The sequence below is a fragment of the Lindgomyces ingoldianus genome (assembly GCF_010093535.1).
Source record: "Lindgomyces ingoldianus strain ATCC 200398 unplaced genomic scaffold BDR25scaffold_43, whole genome shotgun sequence".
Taxonomy (NCBI): Eukaryota; Fungi; Ascomycota; class Dothideomycetes; order Pleosporales; family Lindgomycetaceae; genus Lindgomyces; species Lindgomyces ingoldianus.
Window position 1 is genome coordinate 162,923 of NW_022985204.1, and position 13,594 is coordinate 176,516.

The 13,594-nt window shown below is 50.5% G+C and overlaps 5 protein-coding genes and 1 non-coding gene across 6 annotated transcripts; 4 read left to right on the forward strand and 2 right to left on the reverse strand.

The window, feature by feature from the left end:
- Nucleotides 1-1,435: 1,435 nt before the first annotated feature.
- Nucleotides 1,436-5,570, reverse strand: BDR25DRAFT_241836 (uncharacterized protein; the record flags this gene model as incomplete). Its single annotated transcript, XM_033685764.1, has 2 exons — nt 1,436-5,335; nt 5,391-5,570. 2 exons carry the CDS (start codon nt 5,568-5,570, stop codon nt 1,436-1,438), a joined length of 4,080 nt encoding a protein of 1,359 aa, XP_033541546.1.
- Nucleotides 5,571-5,810: 240 nt separating this feature from the next.
- On the forward strand, nt 5,811-7,070 carry BDR25DRAFT_271316 (uncharacterized protein; the record flags this gene model as incomplete). Its single annotated transcript, XM_033687252.1, has 3 exons — nt 5,811-6,006; nt 6,089-6,245; nt 6,293-7,070. 3 exons carry the CDS (start codon nt 5,811-5,813, stop codon nt 6,663-6,665), a joined length of 726 nt encoding a protein of 241 aa, XP_033541547.1. The 3' UTR covers nt 6,666-7,070.
- Nucleotides 7,071-8,940: 1,870 nt separating this feature from the next.
- Nucleotides 8,941-9,648, forward strand: BDR25DRAFT_396584 (uncharacterized protein; the record flags this gene model as incomplete). The annotated part of the gene is made up of 5 exons (XM_033698445.1): nt 8,941-8,998; nt 9,059-9,252; nt 9,280-9,390; nt 9,420-9,479; nt 9,509-9,648. Coding segments are annotated over 5 exons (561 nt in total), but the record flags the coding sequence as incomplete, so codon positions are not given.
- A 47-nt stretch (nt 9,649-9,695) lies between these two features.
- Nucleotides 9,696-10,109, forward strand: BDR25DRAFT_241757 (uncharacterized protein; the record flags this gene model as incomplete). Its single annotated transcript, XM_033685759.1, has 3 exons — nt 9,696-9,765; nt 9,818-9,913; nt 9,967-10,109. 3 exons carry the CDS (start codon nt 9,696-9,698, stop codon nt 10,107-10,109), a joined length of 309 nt encoding a protein of 102 aa, XP_033541549.1.
- Nucleotides 10,110-11,057: 948 nt separating this feature from the next.
- On the forward strand, nt 11,058-11,147 carry BDR25DRAFT_t48. Its single transcript has one exon. It is a non-coding gene; the product is annotated as a tRNA-Gly (tRNA).
- A 352-nt stretch (nt 11,148-11,499) lies between these two features.
- Nucleotides 11,500-12,484, reverse strand: BDR25DRAFT_307047 (signal peptidase complex catalytic subunit sec11). The gene is made up of 2 exons (XM_033690770.1): nt 12,039-12,484; nt 11,500-11,938 (listed from the first exon to the last, which is right to left on the reverse strand). Exons 1-2 carry the CDS (start codon nt 12,329-12,331, stop codon nt 11,710-11,712), a joined length of 522 nt encoding a protein of 173 aa, XP_033541550.1. The 5' UTR covers nt 12,332-12,484; the 3' UTR covers nt 11,500-11,709.
- Nucleotides 12,485-13,594: the final 1,110 nt, after the last annotated feature.

The window sequence follows — 13,594 nt, forward strand, 5'->3', positions numbered from 1 at the left end:
TGCTCTTACTACTAGAAAGAATTGGTTATCTTATAGCTAATTAGACCTTAATCCTGCTTTTTTAGAGACCTATAATATTAGCTGTTTTAACCAGAGTACAGCGTACTTTAATTATAGTATACTACTTGTATAGATCACGTGAGCTGTAACAGTTACAATACGTACACCTACCTCTCCTCCTCGTTGTCCTACAAACGTACACAAAATGTCACTCGCACAGGCCTTAAAACCGCTCAATAGTACAGTACTACGCCTCGCTGGAGGCTCTGGATCTTCCTCCCAATTCCTCGCCGAGCTTGAAAAGCAGAGGTGATAATCTCCACTCCATTCGCATTTGACATCCTGTACTCGGTATGCTCGATTTCCCGATTTCCAATTACAGTTTCCGCAAATGGAGACGCCTGCGCTCGGAGGCAGGGAGCGAGGTAAGATTGGGATCGTTGGCTGGGTTGAGGATTTAGAGGAGTTGGGATATTTATGGGACATAGAGATGGTGGGGGCGGGGGTTTCCTGGGGTATCGGTTGTCGATGTTTTTCTGACACGGCATGTATTTGAAGGTGAGAAGGAGGCGCAGAAATGAGGTGCGAGCGGAATGAGGGAGAGGCCAAACTGGGGGTGTAAATACGGAAATGGAAGTCTAGGTAATGAAATTGAAGTAGAAGAAGAACGCATAAAACTCCCTGAGAACCCACCGATATTAACTTTTATTTGTTTATCTTAGATGGTGTATGTAGTAAGTACCTGATTTATCGAAGCAACTCCGAACTGTTGGCTCAGTCTACGTCACCTTTTCCCCGTTCGGGAAAGGATTTTGCTTTCTTGCCGCTGGAACCACAATGATGTCGTTGGAAGAAGCTTAATCCTAGCGGGAGAAGTCGGATGATTAGGTAAGAGTTCGGGATCAGGGCCATTCTCCACCACGTGGAGATTGTGGTTTGCCAGCACTCGAAAATATTAATTAACCCGAAGTATAAATGTTGAACTTGCTAAGCCATGAGCAATTCCAAAACCAACTTCAAATATCCTGCAAGAAAACCTCGCCACTCCCATATATACGCCAGCCATGCAAATGCACAACTACTCCACCCCATTCGTTACTTCCGTGCCTTCGAGCTCTGGTAACTAATATCTACCTGAAATAAGCTGTCCCAGATACTCCCTTTCCTTTGCGCAGGTCTCCCTTTACTTGGACTACCACCTGGGCTCTGTGCTCTAACAAGGGCTTCTCTAGATTTACTAGGGCTGGGTGCCGCAGAGCCGATTGGCGTTGTCATTCTCAGCACACCACTTCCGGTGAGATTTGATGAATTGGGGATTGAGTTCTTCCGCGGTGATGAGTATGTCTGCGAATTTTTGCGCTGAAGCGAGGGGCGTTCCTAGAAGAGAAGTTAGCGAGACACTTGACACGACAGGGGAGCTTAGATTTACAAGAACCTAAGGTCCCCAAAGAAGGTCTTTTCGAACCTCTTCTTGCCCCTCAAGCAGTTGGTCGACCCTGCTATTTGCCCCACCACCGCTCGAACTCTCTCTCAGATGGCTCGGTCCGGGTCCAGTTGCCGGACTGGCTCCTCGTGTCGCGGCGGTTGAATTCAGCCCGGATTCTGGATTCTCAATGGAAGCGATTGCTTCGTTCGAGCCGCGCGACCCGAAAATTGGAACGCTCTTCCTGCTGGTGCCGCTGCTCCTCCGACTATCCAGACTCTTGCCCAGTTGCTTGGCTGGGTCATTGGAGGCCTTCTTCTTGGTCGGTTCCATCTTTCCCGTGCCATCCACTCGGGTGATACTCGCAACTGTCGTACGGCCTAACCCAGGGGTTCCTGGAGCACCTGGTTTCTCTTCCGCGGCATCCAACAGGTACCATCTAAGACCATCGGAAAGATCAAAAGGATTGTCATCTTCAAATGACAGAGCGCTATTCGACGCAATAGAGCGACCGTCCAATGATGCTCTGCCCACACCTCCTTCCAGAGCCTTCGACAAATCCACAACACGCTCTTCCACCTTGGAGATACGTGCCACAAGCCACTCCCTTCCGTGAAGTTTGTGGGAGTCTTGTTCGCGGAGAAAGTAATGCGGAGCTCCAACATTAAAAGCCGCCCACGGGCGTGTAGCTTGATTCCTCGTGGGCAAGAACAGAGCAAGATCACCCTCTTTGAAAGACCGGAACGCAATTTTCTCATGAGAATCAGCCTGGAATCGATGAGCCTTGTCCCGATATGCGCGCGCTTCTTTTTGCCATTTCCTAGCCGTATGCTCCATGTCTCGCAATCGTTTCGAGACGGCTTCGCTAAACGTCTCGATGTTGAAGCGGTTGAGTGTGTCGACAAGTTCGTGATACCTTTGGTCCTCCTCTTCGGACTTCGTAGATTCAGACCATTGGAGGAACGAGAGATCGGAAAAGTCTTCGAGATGGCGCTTGAGGGGTGTGGGCGAAGGTGTGATGACACTGCGGCCGAGGCCGTTAGGGTCGTTCATGATAGTGCTGCTACTCACTTTCGAGGCGCGTTGAATGACCATTGCACCTTCCTCATAAGTAATGAAGAGCCCAAGAGTTTCCAGCAGACGAATTAGGCGATCATGCTGAGCGTACAGCCGCTGGCTAAGCTCCTTTGCGCGGAGTGAGCGCTGATGGGATCGTGAGGAGTCAAACTCCTCATGCTTCGCGATTTTCTTTTGCAGATGTGTCAGCTCGATGTCGAGACTGATCGCATGCGACTTCGACTCAGCAAGCTCTATTTGCAGCCGCCCCACCTTTGCTTCTTCCTCTTCCGCCCGTTTCCTGAGAGCTTCTGAACCCGTTTCGCCTTCCGCGAATTTGCTTCGTAGGTCATGGAGATGGCTGCGCTCCTCCTCAAGCTCTTCCGCGATTGAAGCAGCCTTTGCCTTTTCGACGCCCAGTTGTTCCCGCAAAGAAGACACCTCAGCTTCCTCCTTGCTGAGTTTCGACTTAAGCTCTGTCTCTGTTTCAAGCGCTCTGGCGCGGGTCGTGTCGTTTTCGGACTGAGCCATGGCAACTGCCTGTTGGAGTTCTTGTTGATGATTGAAAGATCGCAATGCAAGATTCTCAAGTTGCGAAATGAGCGTAGAATGATCCTCGGGCACGGTATCTTCTGGAGACAATCGAATAAAGGTGACAGCAAGTGACTCGTGATATTGCCTTTCGGCCTTTTTTTGTTCATCGAGTTCAGCTTGCAAGCTGACAATATGTTTGTCGGCGTTCCTAGCCTTCTCCGCAGCGTCTTTGCGAACCTGTTCAAGCTCCCCGATGAGGCTTTGTATCTTCGATTCCACGCCGCTCCGTTCATTGTCGCGACTCCCAAGGATGCGGTCGAGTTCATCTTCGGCCTCCTCAATTTTGCTTTTGTATGCGTGGATCTCTTCTTCTAGCGATCTTCGCTCATCAGCAAACTCTTTCTGTTGGGCCTTCATATTTTCCATAATATTTTCCTTGGTCGAAACAGCTTCCTCAACTTGGCGTCTGAGCCCCGCATATTCCTCTTTTCTGGACTGGGTTTCCCTTTCCAGGGTAGCACGCGCTTCCTTTTCAGTATTAAGCTCGTGCTCAAGTCGCACTATGCGGCGTTTGTCGTCCTGTCCTTGGTTTGTTGAGAACCTCCGTGAGGAGACTGAAGATCGTCGAGATAATTCGTCCTGCAGTCGAGGAGACGGCGCTTCAATAGTAGGTGTCGACGGGTCTGCTGGGCTTTGAGGACCCATCGAAGGAAATCCACTCCCAATGGATAGCCTGGAAACATGAGATTGACGGTGAAGCAGATCTTCGAGCCTGCGAACCCGGCTCTTAGAACCCTTTAGCTCATCTTCCAACTTTGAATTCGCTTCTCTCAAAACTCGTAGCTCGTCGTCGCCACGTAACAGAAGCTGGGAACCTTTGCCAAAAGCAGGCTCATGAACGCTACCCATCTTGAAGTTCTTGGCACGCTTTATTTGCTGTTTGCTTGGTCGATCCAAATCCTTAATGGCTTGACGGAGAGACTCTGACTCGGACTCTTGTCCTTCAAGACGTTGTAGAACTTTCAAATACTCCTCTAGATCTTCTCGATTGACGGCCGGCCACAGGCTTTTGTCAGACTGCACATTCATCTCGAATCCGAGCATGCTCCCCTGAACGGCTTCAATGTTGATGACGTCTGCGATTGGCTTTAACCATTTTTTTCTTCGTCGTTCCTCCTCTTCTTGATAGCCAGCCATTTCCTCTGCAAGTGATGATGTATCCTTCTTCATCTTCTCCATCCACTCGCGTCTTCGTATTGCTTCGACAAGGAGGGTTCCGTAGATGTAAGGGAGTCTCCCAACTAGGGATATAAGCTCAAACGCAGCGACACCGTCCTGGGGAATATTGATGGATTCCAGCTCCGCACTCAGGTTCGAAATAATAGATTCGATACCTGCGATACTCCGCATGCTCTCTACAGCGTTTTTGACTGCGAAGTTCTTCTGCTCCACAGACCTTCGGACAAGATCGCTCATTTCAGTGCTATACTCCTTGATAGCCGGGAGAAAGTTGCGCGTATGCAACAAAGCCATTTTCGAGACAGAGGCAACTGATTTTGAATTCGCAGGTAGTCCCATCACGTGCTCAAAATCAGACTCCACCTTCTTTGCAACAACGTCAATTTCGTTGAATAACCGTGCTGGTTCCTCTGAATCATCCACAAGCGACCGGCTTTGACTCTGACCCACGGCGGTTAGCAGTTCATTGTAGTCTGCACCTATTTTCTCGAGTTGACTCCCCATGCTCGTCATACGCTTTCCAAATGATTCTCTTACGCGCTTGCTTACACTTGTAGCCTGTTTGACGGCTGCCGCGTCAAGGTAATCTTGAAGTGTCAGCGTCCGATTTGGAGAGTTCTTTCGACTTCCTTGTGCTGCTCGGACTTCCTTGGCTAGGAACTGGACAAACTCCACCTTTGCTGGTATTGATGATAACTGCATGAAATCTGCATCAAGCCTCCTAAGATTCTCTCCCGTCTCCTTCTCCACTCCCTCAAACCAGTCCTTCGCAGCCTGGTGCTTCTGCTCCAGGCCCCGAATATGTGAATCATGGTTTCCCACGGCGATTTGGGTTCCTTTCTCAATAGTTGCCTGCTCCCCGAAGTGGTTCGAGGCTATTCTGGACATGGACTGGGACTTTTCGAGGATATCGAAGGCCCAGTCGCGGCGAGCTTGGAATAAAGTTTGCCATGCTCGCAAATCAGTATGGCTAGAGAGGGTATCGGGGGGGTTTTGGGGGGTGTATGGTTCAGGGAGCGGTGTCAGAGTTATAGGGGACTGGGCTCCCGCGGAGAGCTCGCGGTTGTAGACGAATATCTCTTTCTGCAAAATTTACGAGGATCAGCTCAGAACATCCCAAGTGAGAAGGCAACCTTACCTCCGTCAAGAGCGCCTGCAGTTTGACATGTTTGCCTCGAGTCGTAAGAAGGATTTGGCACTCGGGTTGTATGTGGGTAATACTCGAAATCCAGTGCTTCAGGGCTTCGATTGAGTTGAAGCCGACGGGATCAGCGTCGAGCCGCTGGCCCGTATGAGCTACAGCTATCTGCAGCGACATTCGAAGGGGCCTTCAGCAGCACGGGGAGCCTGTTGCGGCGGACAGGACTTGGGGGAGGTTGAAGGCAGAAGTGTGGAGCTGATCGTGAGCACGCCGCGCCAAGCCAAAGGTGCAGGGGTACTCCACACGGGCCACCGATAGTGCATTCTCACCCAAGAGAGGAACTCGATCAGATGAACCACCTCAGTGCCCATTCACCGGCACGCGATTAATAGTGCAGATAAAACTTTCTGTTTGCCAATGGACAACGCAAACGATGCGGTCATGGTGGATGCGGCCCCGAAACCCCGAAATCCAGACGATTATTCAGATCTTCTACACACAAGCCACAGCGACGCGTTCGCGTTTTCAGAGCGGGAACAGCTCGTCCTCGAGCTTTATGATCAGCTCCGGGAGTTGGAACTGGAACAGAGCCTGCTCAAGGCGCAGAACGAAGGTATGCACCAACTGCATTTGCCATGTGATTCAGCTAAAGTACCTTTTCGAAGCACATGCTTCAGATGTCTCGGCACTGGCAGATGATGTCTTACAGGACCAGCTGATCGTGGCGGAGCGTGAGGTTATGGACGCGAAGGCAAGGTACGAGCTACGCAACAGAATCACGCATAATGTGCTAGTTATGGACCCTGTCTTGAAGGCTGTTCACGGTGGTGAGCATACTGGCTATGCCGAAAAGTAAGGTTGCCGAATTTCTATTGGACCTCTCATCTCACATTTAATAGGAGGATACTACCATTGATTTCTGAGAATGATGTGGTCTCAATGGTCCACAACACTCTTGCCTCAAAGCTCACCTCGACGACACATGCTTTGAACGCAGCTGAAAAGGAAAACATCACCGTTAACGAGAAGAACAGGGAGCTTGCACGGTCCCTTCTTGCTCTTGCAGAGGAGTTGAAGGCCCGGTCAACCGAGGATATCGAAGACCCTCGACTCCGTGAGCAGGTGACGGATGAAGAGAAGGGTCTAAAGGAATCCCGGAGACGAATGATGACTTTGAAGGGGATCGTCTCAGGTATGGTCGTTGGAAGTGGAATCGACTGGGCCGAAGACGACGCCTTGCGCGGGCTTGTCATGGATGAAGAGGATGGGTAAAAAATGAGAGACCTAATATCCAGGATTGCAGTCAGCTGGTCTGAGAAGGATTGGCTGCAGCTTTCAACCTCGCATCTGTCCTTGAAGATCTGTACGAGCATGGTGGAGCGCAGATTGAGCGCCGCGCATACTGAAGCGCCAGGTGACTGGATGTGGATCGACTCAACACAGATCTCTGAAGCCGAATTGGAGTACTTGGTTTGGTATGAATCGACAAGGGTTTCCATCACCCTAAATCAATCATGGCCTTTGAGATGGTCATAGTGCGCATAGTGGGCACGCACGAGAAAATCCTGCAGTCTCGTATGCGAGTCTCTTTCAAGATAGATGAATGGGAGGCTGGAAGCTCAGATTAAGGACGAAGCGCCTTGTTCCTTAGGAAGCTCTGCGTGACATGAGGAAAGTATATAGTGGTGAAGGTAAAGTTTTCCCATCCCCGCCCGCTATGAAGGTAAAAACCCCTGTCGCTGACAGTCTCTCCTCATACAGGATAAGTAATCGCGTTAAAATGTTGATAAAGTGAATGTCTGGAACTCCACCAGCCAAGTGAAGCTTGGTTTCTCGCCGGCGTGCGGGTCTCTTAGGATGCTAGGTGCTAGCGAAGTCGAGGCTGATAGGAGCTCAGAACAGAATGTGGGATAGATCTGCCGCTTACAACTGGAAAGCTGTTAGGTCACACTGCTTCGAACACACATGTCTGCATGCTGTGTCCCGCCAAATGACCATGCCTAGGGGGGGTGTACGCCTCAGATAACCTGTATGCCTAGGTGCACAACGAAAAGCCGCATCGGCTGCGTGCTCCTCAATTCCGCAGTAGTTCTCCTGGTGTGTAAAAGGCACCCGGAATATGCTGGGTCATGTGTTGGTGAAAGGGAGGATTGAAGTTAGATGCTCGTTGCGTTAGGCAAGCGGCACGGAAGCACTCGCTCTGTGGCAAGCAAATAATTGGGTCGAGTAGTTCATAGGGAATCAAAGTGCAGCGGTACGCTTCCTGTGTCGGTTCAGTCGCTGCTCCAACATACTGTGTGGAACAGTACTCACAGGAGTCGTCAAAGTGCCCGGTTCCGGCGGCGAATTAGTGCAACAAACGTGTAACTGTACAGCGAGGCAAGTCGCATGCATAATTTCGATTCGTTTGTATTCGCATGGTACCGTTGTGGGAGCATCGTGGATTTAGTGGTGTGGAAGAGAGATCGCGAGGCTTGACGGTTTCTGAATCATCCAGGGATGTTAGTCATCAAGTTTCCAAAGTTCGCAAGTGAATACACCTAGGCTCGACAGTTGGGCCGACTGACAAAAGCTTTGCCTTTGAAAAGGCGAGAGCATCATGCTTACGCGTAAGGCGTCCTTGGGCGCATTTGCGCTTCGGCCATCCAGATGCGTTGGGTTGAAACGCGAGAGCTTTGTTCTCCGTTGCCACAACCGACAACGTCCTGCTTCTTAGGTGGACGACATGCGAGCGGGAGAACACCTCACATCTTTTACCACCATTTTCCTGCTGCAAAGACCATATCAAATATGCTTGAGCATCGGCACATATCCAAGTTCCCGACAAGATTTCAAAATCAGAACCATTTGGCATTGTTGACCTCCAGGGCATCAGTCTAAATATTTAGACCCTACCGTATATGGCCTAGTCTCATGGCCAGAATACCGTCCCCCTTTCGCAGCCCATCGCCCAGAGTGACGTTTGCGGCGGCTCCCCTAAATGAGCCATTATCAGCGAAACGCGATGCCCCCTCAATGGGCGTCGATGCTCCAGGCGGCGCTTCCACCATGTGATGCACGCTGCGTCCTACGGGCTTCGGTGCATCTGCCGAGGAGTTTCTCGATCATTCGAGAGTGAATATGTGCGCAGCTGCACGCTGGCGGAAACGGTCCCGTCGCACGCGCAGGCGGAGCTTGGGGCCATGCGCGGATGGTGTCGACGTCTTGCTTTCAGCCAGCCGCCCCGGTACAGGAGATAACACGTCCCAGCGATAATTTCACTGGGGGGCGAATGGCGAGGCCAGGCCATCTGCCTGCAATATAAACGGGCCACATGAAACCAGTCGCCAGGAATGCGTGTCGCTGGAAGGGTATCAGCATAGCATCGTCCCAGCGCCGCTTTCTCTCAGGCCTTGCGCCCAAACGTAGAACGCGAAAACAAGAGCAGTAGATACAAAGGCCAACATTTCCGACAACGACAGGTCTGATTTCTGAGCGCAGACGGACGGCGGTCTGCATCGACCACAGCACTGTCGCCAAATGTTCTGGCGGCCCCGCCGGGCGGTGGATGAATGCGACGTTCTTCCCTTTGTTAGCGGGGGCACGTGACCGCTGCTGCTGTTTTGGTGTGGCCCGCAAGCCGTGCGAATAACTTGGAAGCTGCGCCCGGCTGCCTTCCCCTCCAGCGCAACCCTCACTCTCCTCACCAAGCTCCCTCAACCGCCTGTGTCCGACTCCTCTCTACACTCCAAAACAACTTCGGTATGCCTCGCTTGATTTCTTTGTACCAGCCTTTGCACTCAGCACCACCCAACCCACCCACGCCTTTTTTTTCACGCGTTTTTGCCCCGATTCACGCGACATGACGTTCGCAGACTCTGTTTTCCTCATCTTCACATCGCTCTAGCGTCTTGATTTCTTGTTCTTCGCCGTCGCAACCGCTCCTTACCAAGCGCACGCTGACCATATTAGGGATCCTCATCGCAGGCTCAACTTTTTCTCAATACAACCGTCATCTGTGAGTACTTGCCCATTCCCATCTGTCAGAAGTTTGCATGTCCGCGACTCACTTTGGTGTTTTGCGACCGACTCAACTCGGCGCGGAAAGTGAAGGTGCTGCAGTGCATGTCACCCAGCACTCCACGCAACCACCAAAGCCCCACGCACCTAGTCCTTTTGTCATGAACAGAACCACTAAATCGCTTATGCGCCTAATCATCTGTTTTCGACCTTTGAGCATTTTCCCGTCATCTTTTATCGCGCATCAACTACATACGTCAACGTACTAACAGTCTCCAGACAGCTTAACTAGCTACCACCAGCATGCCTAAGGAGAAGACTACCCGTGGCAAGGGCAAGACTGCGAAGACTGATTCTGGCAAGAAGAAAAAGGGTGAGTATCGGCTGCCTGTCACTTCCATAGTTTCATCACCTGACGTCTTTAGACCCTAACGCACCCAAGCGTGGTCTTTCTGCCTACATGTTCTTCGCCAATGAGCAGCGTGAGAAGGTCCGTGAGGACAATCCTGGCATCAAGTTTGGTAAGTTGTTATGCACACCTACCGCACACCATGGGTATCTAACTATCGCACAGGTGAAGTCGGCAAGATGCTCGGCGAGAAGTGGAAGGGTCTCTCTGACAAGCAGCGTGCCCCGTATGACGCTAAGGCTGCTGCCGACAAGAAACGATACGAAGAGGAGAAGGCCACATATGCTGCCGTAAGTGAGGATGAATAAGTGCTCTAATCAGTCACTGATCGTCGGTAGGGCGGTGATGACGAGGAGGAGTCCGAGTAATCGGACAGCTACATCCTCTCATCCTGTCATTTATCGTCTTCTCTGGCCGTGCGAATCTCAGTTCTGGGCTTCGTTCGCACTGAGCCTACTTCAATCCGGTTCGGCGGTCGTGGTGCAATGGGGCTTAGGATATGGGACCAGTCTCCTTTGTTTTCTGGCTTTTCTCAAATTTCTCTACATGAAGGGTATCACGAGGCTATCGATCTGTGATGATGTTCCTAAAGTCTGCAGAGATTCAATGCGGGCACAGGGCTATCTCATTGATGATGTTTGGCGTCACTACTATAGACGCGAAAACATCAAGAAGCTCATGACCAATGTATACTAGTTCACTGCGGTATGAATCTCTGCGCTGCAACACCTCGTCCCATTGATTGTGCTGCTCAACCTGTTGCTTGCTAGTGACGACAACATAAACATGTTGTCCAGGAGTCTTCCGAGGAAGCCTTTATCGACACGTCTCCGGTAGAATCCGTCACTATGCACAGCTGCATAGTCTCTTGCAAGACTAAGTTGGTTAGCGTAGCACCCTTCCTGCCGTCGTAATCGATATCCCAGCCCGAAGGTATGGGATCATCATGAGAACTTGCGTTCTCGCCTCTCCCCTTCATCTACGTCTCCCACACTCTCTGGTTGCTCTCCGACCGCTTCTTCCGTCTCATCCACCCATCAGTTCACTCCTCAGGCCACTTCATCCTCCCGACCCAGGTACCTCACCGCTGCGGCTACCCGTGTCACCACCACGCAGCCTCCCGGCCTCATCTCCGAGACCCATGTCTATATGCCTATCTACTCTTTCGGTAAGCCGAGAAGGAATCTCCTCTCTAAAGTCGGGAGGCTGGCAGGGGATATATATATATATATTGAATTCTATAAGACGTTTCTCAAGCATCAGTAGTCCAGTGGTTAGGATGCTGCCCTCCCAGCCTCAAATGAGCTGAAAGGCAGAGGTCGCGAGTTCGAATCTTGCCTGATGCATGATGTGTGACGCCTGATTCTTTTTGTAGCATTCAAGAAGCGGCGTTCGATGCTCTTCCTTTATACTCTAATATTGGAAGAGTTAACTGATTGAAGATCGGCGTTGGTGAGATATGAAGGTAGCTTTGGGGGATCATATGTGGTTTCGGGCACCTTAGAATTTTGTGGATAAAGAAGAGTGGTAGGGGATTATGAGAGGCCTTTCACCAAGATTGCTTTTTTAGTATTGCTGGTGGTCTTTGAAGTGTACGTTCTGTTTCGTAGGATCTCCCAAGCACGTGCAATATATAGACAGAACGACGATCCCATAATTTAACGGGATATCTCTTTTGTTATGCATCGTCATATGTAGTAAGCCCGCTGCGTCCAGAACTAGAACGCTGTGCCGTATACGTTTTCCACGCCAAACGCGACCCATCCCAGTTGATAACACAAACACAGGCTCAAAACTCGCTTTTATGCCAAAACACGAGTTTTAGACTGTTGTGTGGATGAATCTCATGTTTTCGCTGACTTCTATCATCACAGCTAGAAATCGCTCAAGCCCTCGAGACTCGCCAAACTATTCCCGCTGTAGCACGACCATCAAGCCCATAATACCCAGCATCGCCTGTTTCAGCCAGGGATATTCACTCAATAGAATTGTTACATATCCCACAAATGGAATGTACCCTACCACGCTGCCAATGACGTCTTCCTGGCGGTTGAGGAACAATTGGCCGGTAGCATATAGCTCGGTATCGTCTGCGGCGTTGTTATCGCCCTTTGTGAGAAGTCGGAGGGGAGATTTGCTACTGCACAGTTAGCATCGTTCCTTATATGAGACCTCCGCATGCTTAAATCTATCCGACAAATGCGACAAATGCAAGACTACAGAAACTCTTAACTTGCCCTCCGCCAAACCGCCTGACCACCCGATGCACAATTGGAATGTTTTTGCCCTTCACATTGTACACCACCACCTCCCCAATTTGTGTATCCATCCCTCGATTCCATAAGAACAGTAGATCTCCCCTCTGGAACGCAGGCTCCATGGATCCAGAAAGCACGACAACAATTGGTGACGGCGAATCGCTGACGACAGAAAGACCTTTCCATAGCATGAAAGCGGTGGAGAGGACAAGCGCGAAGTTGAGGAGTTGGGTGGCTAGTTGCCGCGGTTGCATATTTGCGAGGCCGAGCATCGTGAGAGAGTGGTGGAGGTCGGAGGTATTGGTGGAGAAGGTGAGGAAGGCTGATCAAGGGAATACCAGGGAGTGCGGAGTTGGAATTACTCCTCTCTAGTAGCTATTAAGCTCGTCGGTGAGGATTAAAGCGAGCGTGGGGTTGTGGTGTTTGCCTTATGTGGTTGGGGGGAGCTTGATGCCAGGTGTGCTTGAACATGAAAGTTCGTGCTGACTAAGATGATATTCAACGTAGTTAACCTTCAACATGCTGCAAAGCTCACCAACACATCACCTCAATAGGAACTATGCTCTGAAACATGCTGAAGATTTTGGGTAGTCAATATCCGCGAAGCTTGCGGGCTAGAACTCACCGCCCTCTCACTTCCCCAAGTTTCTGTCTCCTGGCTTGGCGTCTCTTCCTGTCCTCTCTTTCAATCTTCAACTTCTATCTATACTCATGAAGAGGCTCTCACCCTTTGTCGCCATCCCTGTGCCTGATATCCTTCATTGAATCAATCGACAGCGACTGTTAACCGTTCCATCATCCTAGGTCGATCTCTACACAATCTGCAGAAGCGCAGTTCTACTGTTACCGACGTCTACGACAACTTGGTGGCCAATTTCTATCTTTCCAACCAGATATATCCAATGCCAACGACCCCTCGTTTAAGATCTTTTCATGTTCCTTAGTTTAACTCTCACTTAGGTTTAGTGCATTAACATCTGGCCATCTGAACCATAGCTCTAACCTATAACCCGAAATACCTCCTTGGCTTTTGATCAGCGACTGTCCTAAGCCCATAGTCGTCAGATTCTGACCAAGAAAGCCTCCACGTCCTCGGACTGTCCACTGCAGCGACTCAGAAAGGCTTCCTATTGTGTATGGTCCGTCCTCCAACCGCTACCTATCCCAGCATCAAAACCAACTAAGATCAACTCACCTTAACTATTACGACCATCTATTGCCTTAAAACTACCCGTACTGCTATCTCCCCGAACTAGACAAGTTCAAATGGATAGTATAACACCCGGATCATACGTGGTTTACGCTCCCCCGACGTCGAACGCATCGTCATCCTGGAATAGGCCAGGTTGGCCCGCATATGTATTTCACGATGACAGCACCCTTCCAATTTCAGTCCGAGCAACTCGACCGCGGACCTACAACGTGCTACCGGTGTTATTGATTGGAAAAACCCATTGGTATGTTGACGCGGGCCAGGCTGTATCGAAACATATATAATACAAGCTAACGCTTCCAGTCGATGGGCAGAACGAAGC